At 46.7% G+C, this 13,455-nt stretch overlaps 4 protein-coding genes across 4 annotated transcripts; 2 read left to right on the top strand and 2 right to left on the bottom strand.

Moving 5' to 3' along the window:
* Window positions 1-730: 730 nt before the first annotated feature.
* Window positions 731-3,344, top strand: IL334_006717 (UV damage endonuclease UvdE; the record flags this gene model as incomplete). The annotated part of the gene is made up of 10 exons (XM_062938415.1): window positions 731-1,445; window positions 1,500-1,680; window positions 1,738-1,888; window positions 1,945-2,057; window positions 2,108-2,225; window positions 2,277-2,332; window positions 2,389-2,401; window positions 2,453-2,674; window positions 2,733-2,764; window positions 2,828-3,344. 10 exons carry the CDS (start codon window positions 731-733, stop codon window positions 3,342-3,344), a joined length of 2,118 nt encoding a protein of 705 aa, XP_062794466.1.
* Window positions 3,345-3,628: 284 nt separating this feature from the next.
* Window positions 3,629-4,720, bottom strand: IL334_006716 (uncharacterized protein; the record flags this gene model as incomplete). The annotated part of the gene is made up of 4 exons (XM_062938414.1): window positions 3,629-3,745; window positions 3,817-3,920; window positions 3,971-4,462; window positions 4,576-4,720. 4 exons carry the CDS (start codon window positions 4,718-4,720, stop codon window positions 3,629-3,631), a joined length of 858 nt encoding a protein of 285 aa, XP_062794465.1.
* Window positions 4,721-5,075: 355 nt separating this feature from the next.
* On the top strand, window positions 5,076-7,831 carry IL334_006715 (uncharacterized protein; the record flags this gene model as incomplete). The annotated part of the gene is made up of 9 exons (XM_062938413.1): window positions 5,076-5,324; window positions 5,386-5,503; window positions 5,573-5,700; window positions 5,761-6,435; window positions 6,497-6,754; window positions 6,843-7,045; window positions 7,103-7,217; window positions 7,283-7,729; window positions 7,784-7,831. 9 exons carry the CDS (start codon window positions 5,076-5,078, stop codon window positions 7,829-7,831), a joined length of 2,241 nt encoding a protein of 746 aa, XP_062794464.1.
* A 171-nt stretch (window positions 7,832-8,002) lies between these two features.
* IL334_006714 (uncharacterized protein) lies at window positions 8,003-12,666 on the bottom strand (the record flags this gene model as incomplete). Its single annotated transcript, XM_062938412.1, has 3 exons — window positions 8,003-11,253; window positions 11,313-12,211; window positions 12,266-12,666. The coding sequence occupies 3 exons, from the start codon at window positions 12,664-12,666 to the stop codon at window positions 8,003-8,005; spliced, it is 4,551 nt and encodes a 1,516-aa protein (XP_062794463.1).
* Window positions 12,667-13,455: the final 789 nt, after the last annotated feature.

Genomic DNA, 13,455 nt, shown 5'->3' with positions numbered 1-13,455 from the left:
TAGGCCCTCAGCTTTGATCGCTTTCATGGGAATGGCGATGGCGGTATTGGTTTTGATGAGATTCAGCCCGTCGGCCGCATGAGCCTGCATCCTGATAAGATTTCGCCGATCACCCGTCGTGAGATAATCACATGTGATCACTCAAATCCTATGTAGTATCTCAATTCACTCAATTCATTCGCTCTTGGTTTTCGTCACAACCAGCTGTCGCTTCGGTGAAAAAGACTTTGTCTTCGTGTTCTGTTCTCACTTGTTGCTGACGCGAGGAGTTGATGACGTAACTAATTTTTTCGAGCGGCAAAAGCATCGAAGAACTCCCATGTAAATGAGAGTGTGACGTACCTGTAAACAAAACTTTCGATCCTCGATCGCCGTCTAGGTTGTATGAAATCTTGACTCATTTGGTATGAGATTTGACTGCTTACCGATTAGATCTTTCTCAGTCAGGTATTTATCATACAAGTCTTGAATTAGATGGAATGATGAATTAAGATCATGAAAAGACGCGTTTGGCTCCAACAATTTTTGACTTTTTGACTTTTGAGCGTCTTGAAAACCCAATAAATGTTACACCGACTTGGTTTAACATGGCATTTACTCTTATAATCGTAAACCACATTCTTTCGCTTGTCTGATGATCATCAGTTTACTCGGACGATCAACTCTACGAAACACATTATATAAACCGCTCACAATACCGATAGCAAGACAAATTGTATATCCTCCCGTCATGCCTCCCAGAAGAACCAGAGCTGCTGCTCAGGCTCAGGTCCAACCTGGCTCACTTTCTCAACTCCATACATCCGCGCCACTCCTCAATCCTTCAACTGAGCCAGTCAAGCACACACTGATAAGTGCTTTGGAACACATGCCACCTCCTGGTCTCATCAAAACGGAACGTGATACGACATCCGACTCTGATGAAGCTCTTACTCCCATGACATCAGAACAAGAAGAGGATGTCAAGACTGCCGTAGATAAAGCTGTCAGTCGAAGTCTATCCAAGAGGAAGAGAGCTACTAAGGATGTAACGTATGAAGAGGGATCTGAATTCTCAGCTGAGGCAAGTGAATTATCAGAGCTCGAAGTACAGAAGAAGACACCGAAAAGAAAAGCGGCTACTCGCCAAGTCAAAGTAAAGGCAGAAGAAGAGTTCTCGGCTGAAGAAAGTGAGCTTTCAGAACTAGAAGAACCCAAAAAGACACCCAAGAAGAAAGCCACTCCCCGGAAAGCTAAAGCTAAGGTTGAAGAAGGAGAAGAGGAAAATGGTGAAACACCTAAAAAGGCCAAGAAGGTTACACCCAAGAAATCAAGGATAGCTAAAGACGAGCCTGAGTATGACGAGGACGGTAACGAAATTGTGAAAAAGAAGAGAAAAGCAAAGGTTCACGTTAAGAAAGTCTATGAGATACCTGATGTGGAAAAGAAGACTACAACGTTCAAAGGCAAGTTTTAACTGTAATAAACTTTTGGCGTGAGACTGACGCCATCGGGATCAGGCCGATTAGGATACGCTTGTTTAAACACCGTGCTGAGAGGGGAGAAGCCTGAAAGTATCTTCTGTTCGAGAACTTGTAGAATTGCTAGCATTGAAGAGGAAGGCATGGAATTACCAAAAGGTCTAGCTTTAATGAATGTGCGGGATTTGAAAACTATGATACAATGGAATGAGGACAACAAGTGAGTCTGGGATCGCTTCGCGAAGTCGCATCGAGCATCAACTGATGACACTGGCAGGATTCGTTTTATGCGGATGTCATCGGAGATGTTCCCCTTCGCATCACATGCTAAATACGGATATGATCTCTCTTTTGCTGATGAGGGACTGAAAGAAGCGGGAGCTCTAGCAAAGAAATACGGACATAGGTTGACGATGCATCCCGGTCAAGTGGGTCTCACCTCCAATATCGCCAACTGGAACCAGAGCTGACATGTGCTGTGCAGTTCACACAGTTAGGTTCGCCTAAACCTAATGTCATTGAAGCCTCGATAAGGGAACTAGATTATCAATGTGAGATTATGGATAGGATGGAAATCGGCATAGAAGGCGTTATGATGTAAGTCAGGCTTAGTGTACAGCTTGAAGCTGTAGCTGATCGAGCAATAGAATTCATATGGGCGGTATCTACGGGGATAAGGAAAGCACTCTCGCTAGGTTCAAGGAGAATTATACTACGAGACTAAAAGACAATGTGAAGAAGCGTTTGGTTCTTGAGAACGACGAGGTGAGCTATACTCACGTATGAAATATACTGCTGGGCTGACATGTATCACAGATATGCTACAATGTTGATGATCTGATGCCTCTATGTAATGAACTCAACATTCCAATGTAAGTTACGCTCACACTCCTCCAAAGATCAGGAATAGCTGACAATATATGTTTAGTATCTTTGATTATGTAAGCTCTTCCTGTCGTTGCTCTACTTATATAAGCTGACCCAAAATGAAGCACCACGATTGGATCTACCCGTCTTCCGAGCCACCATCTGTCTTGATTCCTAAAATAGCTGAGACATGGAAGAAACGTGGTATACCGATGAAACAGCATCTCTCCGAACCACGTCCAGGTGCAGAATCTGTGATGGAACGACGAGCTCATGCGGACAGATGTAAGAGTTTGCCTGAGGATTTGCCGGATGATGTTGATCTGATGATTGAGGCCAAAGACAAGGTGAGCAACACTGGACGGCGGTACAAGAGAACACAGCTCATACTTTTTTATCGTTTAGGAGCAAGCTGTCTTTGAGTTATATCGAATATAGTGAGTTGCTTGTTGAAATGACTTTCCACCTTGCAATTCATAGTTGACCGATACGTGTTTTAGCGGTCTTGAGGATGTGATTCACGACAATTTGCGACCGCCAGATCCCAACCCAGGTATGCACACCAAAGGCAGAAAGAGCAGTCTGAAGAAAAAGGTGAAAGAGACAGGCGACGTCGATTCTGAGGGTGAACCCATCAATCTCTCTGATATTGAAAAGGAAGGAGACGGCGGCACTAGGGATACAAGCGTTGTCGATGGACATGTTAAAAATGCTATCAATGACGCGGGGATGGAAGTTGACGGTATGGCGCCTGCTATCGGCAAGAAGCCAAAAGGCCGAGCCAAGAGAAAGAGTCCAGGTGACACAGAGACTGAGCCAAAGGTGGAAGAGCAACAGACGGCAGCCAAGAAGAAGAGGACACCTAAGAAGGTCAAGAAAGAAGAAGAGAATAAGGAAAATCTACCGGAAGCTTCAGCTGAACAGAAGATCGATGGCGCGAAGGATGTTGTAGAGGAGCATACAAAACAGCCCGTCAAGAGGAAAGGTAGACAAAGCAAGGGGAAGGTGGAAACTTAGACATGTAGCTTTACAGGAAGATTAAAATCGGCGAGTCAGGGTCAAGAGATCATTATATTCAACTTATGCTTGTAGCTTTAGTCTAAGAATCGCAGAACGCACCAATGCATTCAACCTCATTCGTTCATTTGGGTGTAAAATCAGTGACCGACGTATGCAGGCTGAGTACACGAATACAATGGGATAGTGCATACACAACTTTCTGGTTGTGACCGTCAATGGGTAGTTCCCAATTTATGTTCTATTTCACGAGTTTACACGGATTTGAAAACAGGTAAACCGCTTTACTTGATCTTGTCCAGTGGTCTATTGAAACCGCCTCTTCTGTTCATGTACTGTCGCCATGTTCTTTGCTTATTCACCTTCGCTACGCCATCGATGTTGTCTTCTTTACCTTTACCCTGAAAAATCACATCGACACGGGATCAGCTATGCTGACGGAGTTCGAAAAACAAAGTCAGAATAGACTCACCTTAGAGGTGTTGAAACCACCAAAACCCATCATTGCTGCCATTTGAGCTTCCGGATCGTCTGGGTCGACTTCGTCTTGAGGTTCCTCTTTTACAGCTGATTCGTCTGTTCAAGCGAGTTATCAGCGTAGAGCTAAATTGTGTGATTCCACTTACCCTCCGCGTTTTTTTCGAGCATGCCTCCCTCAGTGTACACCATACCTTTAGCTCTCTCTTCCTCTCTCCGCCTTCTACCTTCCTCTATAGCTCTTCTATCTAATGGTTGTTCGTAACCATCTCCTCTCCCACCGTATCCACCGGGTCCGGGACGTTGTCCACCTCTGGCTCCGTATCCTCCACGACCGTAAGCTGGAGCTACCGATCCTGCAGGCGGGCGATCGTCGTAAGGTTTAGGGGAAGGTCGATAATTGGGATCGTTGTTAGGATTGACTCGTGGTGTTCCAGCTCGCGAGGCATCGCGTGACATATCGTTTGCTGCTGTGTCCCGCTTGAGTTCCCCTCGCTGAATATCTTCTCGACGGGTCTCACGGTTGATATCCCCTCTCCCAACATCCTTGTCCCTTTCCCTATCTCGCGGGCTATCATAATCTCTTCTGGATCGTTCATCTCTGTAACTTCCCCTATTTTGGTCCCTATCGTACCTTCGGTCTACATCAAGAGCAGATCAGCTATTGCAGTCATGATGAGCGGCGAACCAAGCTGAATATTCCGGGAAAGCATGATGATGAGCATCAAGTGCTTGAATGAAAGAATATACTTACCTCTATCTTCATATCTATCCCTATCCCTTCTAGGACTTCGACTTCTGCTTCTTGCTCGAGGTTTGATATCGTCTCGGTCGTCTCGAGTATAGCGTCTATCCCTATCTCGAGGGGAAAGATGGGGGGGAGGTGCTCGGGAAGACATGATTAGGGTAGATAAGGAAAGTGTTGATTCCAGTTGGTTGGATTTTGGTAATATGTGGGTCCTTCCTCACGCTGTGGTATGCAGTAATGGTGACGGATGCTTTGACTTGTTGGAGTCGATGAGAGAAAGTGAGAAGAAAGAAAAGAAAGATAGATTCAATCTGCGCCCGCGCTGTGAGCCTTCGAATTTTGATTCCGCTGTCGTTTGAAACTACACAAAAGAAGCTTGAATTCACTCGCACTGAATGAGACTAACTATTTTGGGTTTTCACCCGATTCCACTCCTTTTGCTTATATACTTATGGCTGTCCAGCCTGCTTTCGTGTCATAGGCAGTAAAAGAGAATCGACCGCACAATGGCGTCCAGGCTCTACCCATCGCTCAAAACAGCCATTGCTTCTGTTGTCAGCTCTTACTCCCCTGCCAGAGAACCGGTACAACCCATACTTTCTTCCGAACTCAAAGAACGACTGAGCGAAATATGGTCCGAATCTTCAGTCGGTCTCAACGCATCTGAGAGTTCCTCAAAATCTGGAGATGTAGTCAGAACGGTGTTAGAAGTGATTGGTAGAGATGTTGTGGTTTTACCCATCACGAGCGGAGAAGTGAATTACATATGTTTAGGCCATATTCTCAACATCAACAAGCTGACGTATATCCCTTTAGCTTGCCGAGGCTGACATCGAAGGGTCAAAAGAAGACAAACAAATATTCCAAACTAGCCTACAAGATAGACTAGACGTTGTCTTGACTCTCTTTGAGGTGGTATATGCTGCTTACCCAGGTGAGCTAGCTTTTGGTAACGATTGTGTGTGCGGAACAGAACAGACATTGATACGAGTGCGTCCCTTAGACCTACCAGCACTTGAACCTGGAGCTCTGTTCATCCCTCTCCTGGAAGAGCTAGTAGAATTGATTTCGGTAGACTCGTGGCGTGAGTTGTGGACTTACGTGGAGACGAGGTCTAAGCGATTCACAAAGGTATGGGTTTTCCTTTTGTTTTTTTCTATAGTGGCGACCCACCGCTCACCAGACTATTAGGACATGCCCGCATCTCGAGGCAAAGCTCTACCTCTCCTTCGTACCATCAATGCCTTTCTTCGGTTCTTACCCCGTACGCCTGAGAATCTTGTATTCCGAGGTAGAGTGCATCAATTTGCGAGTTCGGTGATCAGCGTAGCAGATAAAAGTGCAATCAATATGCGTGGGGATTATGCGGAAGTCAGGACTACGTGGGATGAAGAAGAGATCAAGGGAATAGAGGATCAAGAGCAGGAAGAGGTCCAAGATGGAGAAGGAGATGTGAAAATGGACATGGATGACAATGACGAGAAGAAGATTGAGGTTGAAGCTGGAACATCGAGCGAGCAAGATCTGCCGTCAAATAATTCTGTCTCACATTATCTTTCGATAGCAACAGCACCTCAGATGGATTTCTACCCAACGTTATGGTCCCTTCAGCAATATTTTGCGCACCCGCCATCACTGGACGGCATTGCAACTGGTGAACCGCCCAAGACACCCTTCGACACGTTTAAAGAAAAGTCTGATTTCGTGCTTCCTCAACTGTTTGCGCAGACGCAAAAGGAGAAAGCTCTACTTGGGAAAGATACCGAGATTGGAGGTAAGAAGCGAAAGCGATCAGCGGAGGACGAAGGGAACGGAGGATTTTTCCACCCTCGATTTCTTACAGGGAAACGATTATTGGAACATGAGGTCAGTTGCGTCACATCTTGCCTATTCATACAAATCAGAGCTAATCAAGCATTTTTTTTAGCTCGCTGATCCATCTTTCCGCCGCCAAATTCTGGTCCAGTATTTTATTCTCTTCCAATTTCTCCTCAATTTGACTCCAGCTTCTGCCGGCAAACAAGCTTTCACTGGTGGTATGCCCAAGACCTTTGTACTGGGTACAGACGATGAAAAATGGGTCATATCAAAGATTCAGATAATAAGGGATGAATTGACAAAAATGGAGGACGGAAAAAGGTTTGAGGAGACTGTGTTATCAATAATAACAAGAGAAGTACACTATGTGAGTTCAGTATTGGTTTCCGCCACGATCGAGCAAGCCAAGTCTACGCAATATTGCAGACGAAGCTGATTTGGGTTGCACTGCGTAGGCTCAATGGAAGAATGATCAATGCCCTGAAGGAGTCTTCGAAATTCCTCCTCTTGAAGACAAAACGGCGAAAGATGCCGCGAAAGCATGGGAGAAAAGACTAGCTCCTCCCGCATCATACACATTCAAAGTGGGTTCCAGACCACTGTCGATGTTATGGAACAACGGTTTCAGAGGTATCGATCAGCTTAAAGGAAGAGAAAAGTGAGTTGAGCGGAAGACATGGTGCCAGATCTATCATTGATATATTCTCACAATTAGAGCTACAAGTGAAGAACAACTGGATGAAGAGATCCAGAAAATTGTGATTGACGAGGAGGACGATAAAGCGATGGGTAGAGAACAACCTCAAGAGGAGATGGCAGCGAATAAAGACGTATGTTTTTCTAAACTGAATCACTCGGAATCTTCTCAGTGTCTAACCAGTGTTTGCTTCTACAGCGCAAAACTAGTCTTACATGGCGTGGCCTTCGATTGGCTTCCCATCATCATTTGCGCTACTTCGGTGTTCTCGCTCCAAAAAGAGATATTCATGTGCTTCTGAAAGCCACACGAGGGGAGACGGACTCGAAAGGGCCTGCAGTAGAGAACCAAGTGGAGGCCGAAAAGAATGATGACGATAATGGTCAGGAGGTAGAAGTTGCTGGTGATGAGGATGGCAAGGACGAACCAAGTGGCGAAGACAGTGCCATGGAAACGATTGCCGAACAGCCCGCTCCACAAGACACAGTGAAAACAGAGGACACGGCAAGGGACGTAGATATGAATGAACTTCCCAAGCCAGGGACGGAGGATGTCGCAGCCATTGATACAATCGAAGACGTCAAACAACCAAGCAGGAGATTAGAGTCAGACCAGGCAAACTTAGCGGTGGTTAACGAGATCGAGGTGAGCTGGTCTATCGAGAGCTGATGAAAGTAGCTAATTGTGGCGTTGGCACAGGCGAATGGAACTGAACCAGAAGCTCCTAATCCTCCGACCAGCATGTAATCATAATGTCTACTAGAAACGTAATGCATTCATGGTTCCGCCTCCCGCAAGCTGTCATAAGGAGAGATATGACATTGCAAATTAAAGCGTATACTCATCAGAGATAAACATTTTGAATATAGAAAACATACTGACTGTCCGTTTCTAGCCCTGATCTTGATAAAACACTTGTCATGTTCTTTTTCTGGACCTCGATGTGTGTCTTTTCCTTTTCTCAATCGGAATTGTCCGTATTTCGCCTGATTTTTGGCTCCTTGACTGGCCACTATATACATCCGACGTTTCAAGAGTGCCGCTCGGAACAACAGTCTTTGCCGGACTAGCCGCTGAGCTTGTTGTACAACTTATCGGGGAGGAGGTCGTTGTGTATATCTGCACTACTATAGCTGCAGCCTTTCTAGTCGATCTGGCTGCAACAGCTGCTACAGATCCAGGACCGCTAAATTGGCCCACGGTCGATCCATCTACTGTGAATACTGGACCTTGTCCAGCCTGTCCATCGTCTGGCATTGGTGATGGTGAATCTGAGGCCACTGAGCTAGGAGTAGGTATTGGAGGGGACGGAGTAGAAGACGATAATGGAAACTCGGTCCATTCGGACGACGGAGTGACTGGCTGGCTAGATGTGGTTGATGGCTCAGGCGATGGCTCAGCTGATGGTTGGGGCAGCGGCTCGGTGGATGATGATGTTGAAGGCGAGGATGATGGTGGTGGTGGAGTTGAAGGCGAGGAAAGCGAAGATGAAGACGACGGTAAGGTTGCTGTCGACTCGGCGAGCGAAGAGGCGAACGTTGTTTCTGTAGAAGTCTGCGATGTGATCGGTGATGATGATTGCTCGATCAACGAGGAGCTCAAGGTTTGTATAGGTTCCTCAGAAGTACTAGGTAGCTCGCCAGAGAAAGTTGGCGGAGGGGTAGATGTTGGGGATGATGAGGAGGTCCTAGAGGTTTCCGTTGTCGGTTGGGCAAGCATTGTCGTGCCAGACGTGGCTGTATATTCTTCCTCCATTGAGCTTTCCCTTGAATTAGAGCTCTGCGGTCGAGGTGGCTGTACAGTTGCAATGCTCGTCGATTTAGTGGTTTGGGTAACAGAAGTCGTTTGACTACGTACCCTTGTTGTTAACATAGTGATATTCGTTACTTCTGTCATTGAGGTGATCTTGGAAGCGGTCTCGGTGGTAGAAGCGGTGATAAAGGCCTGAAGAGTTGAAGTCGATGTCACTGATGCTAGCACAGTCTTCGTGTGAGAAGTAGTCGTAGATAACGTCTCGATGGTAGCTGTTTCAGATACGGAGACTTCGGTGACAGCAGATCGAAAAGTCGAAGTTTGAGTAGTAGATAGGACCTTGGTCAATGGCGAAAGGAAGGTGGAGAATGCAGTAGCTATCTCCGTTGTGGAAGAGAACTCGGTGGTGGGGAGATGAACAGTTGTAGTCTGCGTTGTGGATGTCTGAAGCGTTGAAGTAGCAGTCATAGTCGTGGAGTCACGGACTGTGGCAGTCTCGGTAGTCGAGTGTCGGAAAATAGCTGTTTGCGAAGTGGCAGCCAGTGATCTTGAACTGGCTGTGGAAACGAGAACATCTCTGCTGGTTGACGAGCGGGGGATACTGATACTGGATCGCGACTCGGATTCATGTGATTCTGCTGTGAGTAATGCTGGGGAGCTGGTCAGAACACTGAAGGAATATGTTGGCGGGAGCTTTGTCACAGAAGACGGCATCAGACTTGAATGGACATTTATGGTAGGAGTAGGTAGTGGAGGACCCGAAGATGTGCCGAGAGAAGCTGAGACTTGAAAAGTTGAAGAAGGCGGACGGAGTGCTGATGATGTCGATCTGTACGATGAACCCACAATATGCGGCGGAGTAGGTTTATTCACTAAACTCGAAGCTGGAACCGTTGGTTGTGGCTGCTCTAGCGGTTCAGCTTTGGCGTTGCTGTTCAATATGGTGCCCTCTGTTGGACCTTCTCCTCCTTCATCTGATAGTTGCTGACCCCAACCGAAGGATCCGAAGCCTGTATCGTCTTCATTCCCTTCAGCAGCCCAATCAGCAGCACCCCAGCCTCCACCACCTCCCGCGGCTGCCCAGCCACCAAAACCTCCACCCCCGAAACCTCTCCTTCGTCCCCTCCACTTCTTGTGGTGCTTGACCTCCGCTAATAGCTGAACAGGAGGCAGAGATCGGTCGGACGGGTCTTCTTGATCCTGCGGATCAGGGGTCGTAGCTATTGAGCTCTTCGTTGTTGCTGATTCAACCTGGAAGTTGGAGAGGGCGAGGATCGTACTTGGACCTGGAACATCGATTACAGAATTTGATGTGCTGGGAGCCGAGGATAGTGTCGAGTACAATTGGCTTTGCGACGTTGTTGTACTCAATGTCTGTCCTCCAGTGACACTCGGTTCAGCTTGAGAAACGGACCTTGATGAAGCGGTACTGGTTTTTGTTTCCTGGTCCAAGAGCTTTTTGACAGAGGAAGTGACGTACAGCTGTTCATCTATAGATTGGGTCTTATCCGAGTCGGATGATGATTGGCTATTATTGATAGTCTTGGAAGGGGGGACAGCATGCAGAATGGGTAACTCGCTGAATTCAGGAGGATTATCAGTTAAACCTGAAGAGGATTCTGTATTTGGATTACTGTTTGTGGCAGTAGTTTCTGGCGCTACGGCGGAAACAGAAGTTGACTGGGTTAATGAAATCTTGATCTCGGTCTCGGTGGACGAGGAAGTTAAGGAACTAGAGGTAGAAGATGAGCGGAGATCAGATGAAGCAGCAGTAGGTGACAGGCTTTGCGATGGCTGACTGGATGAGGACGATAAATTAGTTTCTGAGATTAGGGAAGAGCTGACTTGATACCCTTCTGAGGAAGGCTGATCGATCGTATCGGACATCACAGCCGCCGCCGTATGAATTGCGTTGGTGGTCGTTGTTGCTTGCACAAATGTGGTGATTGTCTGATCGACAAATACTTCAGATGCAGCAGGAATTTCGGCACTCATGATGGTACTAAGAAAGGGGCTTGGCGACGAGATATAGCATGAAGTAGCAGCGCTTGTCGGAGCTGTCTCAACTCCAGAGGTTGGATTTCGTTCTGTGGCAGAGGTAGTGTCTGAGCTTTCAAGTGTAAGAGTGAAAGGTGCAATGGGCACGTTGGGAACTCCGGGGTTATCGATAGAGGTGGAAACTCCTCCCGTTTCAGTGGTGGATGGGCTCTGCACTTCCGGAGTCAACGAATTCTTAGCACCAGTGCTGAGTTCCGGCGTGATTGAAGTCGCTGATTGTGGCATGTCTGCCGGACTCTCATTGGCAGTTGCTGTGTTGGAGGCATGATTGGATAGGGTATCCGTAGATGAGAAATCTGATGAGATGTCCGTACTGGTAGTAATCACAAAAGTCTCGGAATCAACGACTGATGGGACCCCTTCTCCAATCGATGAGTAAGCACAGCTCAGTCTTCAAGATAGCATGAGTTGAACTCACCGGTAGCTCCAGGTACAGAAACAGTAAATGATGACTCCACACGAGAAGGGTCGATGGGCTCATCAGTCGCAGCTTCAGATGCTGATGAGCCGGCAACATACTCAGAGCTGATCGATGAAGGTAAGACTGCATCTGACAAAGAAGAACTGGTCGATCCACTTGTCGAAGAACTGGGTACTGCAGTAATAGTAGTCGATACTTCCAAGATGACAGTGGTGGAATCATGAATCGGAGATGTTGAAGAATGTATCGCCGATTTTTCTATCTTAGTGGATGATGCAGCAGCTTCAATAGTCGTTGCAACTTGTGATGGAGTTGCGAGCAGACCATCGGCTGTGGATGGGCCGAGCATGCTAGTGATGATCTCTTGAGCGGTCGATGCAGCCGAGGCTGTTACGATGGAGTCCAGAATTGACGCAGAGCTGGACTCTGTTTTCGCGGTGGATTGCACATTGGAAGAGGTGGCTGAGATGTCGGAAGTCGCCTCGATGACAAGGGTTGTGGTGTCAGAAGTAGTGGCTGTGAGTGCTGATGAGTCCGTCACACTGGAGCTGGCCACTATGGGTTGAGCAATACTGATGGGAAAATCAGTTGCGGTAACGGTTACGCCTTGATGAGAAGAGAACGTTTGAACGCCTTGAATTCCAGTTGTACCTGAAGATCCAAGAAGGGATGCAGCGGACAAGGTAGAGCCAAGACTGGTATCCTGTCTCAAAATACTGGAAAGTGTGGAAGTGCTGGATGAGGTAGAATTCACAACATCCGATGGTATCGGTTGTGGTGACTTCGGAGATTGGTCAACTTGAAGAACAATACTCTGTCGCCATACTGGATCGTTTGGGATCGAGGCCGCATCAGGGAGAACTAATCCATCAGGAAAGATTGTATTCGAAGGGCCGCTGAGAGCTTGGGGACTCAGCATCCTTTATTGATATGTCTGGATGTCGACTCACCATCTCAATATCTTTTGGCTCATAGGATCCGCTATTGCTACTCCAGCTGTTTCATCAAATATTGTTCCAACGTCTTCCCACTTCAAGCTCCTTCCAAGAAGGTACATAGCTGTCATCTGACTCATACTCATTACACATCCCGCCTTACCCCCATTTAGCTGGGAGTATATACCTATACCCGACGCAGCTCCATCTCCAGATCCTGTCAATGGCCAGGATATTGTTTCTGATGAAGAGGAGGGGCATATTGGGATCATGGAAATGATAGAGTTTGGTGATTGTAGTGATGCCACCTGGGCTAATATGATACATGTTTTTGGGGAGGATATGGTGATGTTACCGGTAGATTGCGAGTGTACCAACTCAGCAGCGAAGAGGACAGAAAGAAGAGGAAAGATCATTTTGTGGGAGTTCACTTTTAGGTTGTTCAGAAGTTTGATGTATAGGGTAATATTATAGACAAATGAATGTGGAAGGCCTTATAATTATAAGCTTGTTTCCGACGGTCTTCGGGCTAAAAGCCTTGAAGAATCCCAAGATATGGCATGGAGAGGTGACAGATGACAACCGATGAATGAAAGTGATGCATGGGATGAAAATGAAAGAGCTTAAGCAGTGACGAAGAGATCACTTGCTGAGGGACCCTTGATAGCTCCATCCGAATGGGATTGCCTCATCTTAAGATGAATTACCCTATAGAAGTACTATGATAGTGGACAATCAAAGGTATCCCTTCGAGGAGCTGTTCTAGCAAGTCTTCCTTTGCCCAGAGATATACCATACGCAGAGCATGCCAGTCCAAATTTAGTACAAAGGAGATGGAGTAGGAATGAGACCTCCTGAAAGGATAGTCCGAAGCGAAGTAAAGTTCTTAATCCGCTTCTTGCTGCCATACCCCCTGACGATGAGGCCTAGATTCCTGCCACTCTGCCACAGGGAGGTGTCTTATTTTATTGGATCTACCGTGTGAAAGTGGAGGTCGATTATTGTTGAACAAGAAGAGTCCAATTGAGGTCATTCGTTCGCACTTATCCGGTCACAAAATAATATCAAAGATGTAGATAACATCATCGCTATCATCAATATCACATCTTAAATTTCCTCACTACCATTGTTTCGTCTCCCACGAGTCCCCACGAGTCTTCAGCATACTACTACATTCGAGATACCGCCATAGTTTTCAGCGAGTA

The sequence above is a fragment of the Kwoniella shivajii genome, chromosome 9 (assembly GCF_035658355.1).
Source record: "Kwoniella shivajii chromosome 9, complete sequence".
Lineage (NCBI taxonomy): Eukaryota > Fungi > Basidiomycota > Tremellomycetes > Tremellales > Cryptococcaceae > Kwoniella > Kwoniella shivajii.
This window is presented reverse-complemented; position numbering and strand designations above follow the sequence as displayed.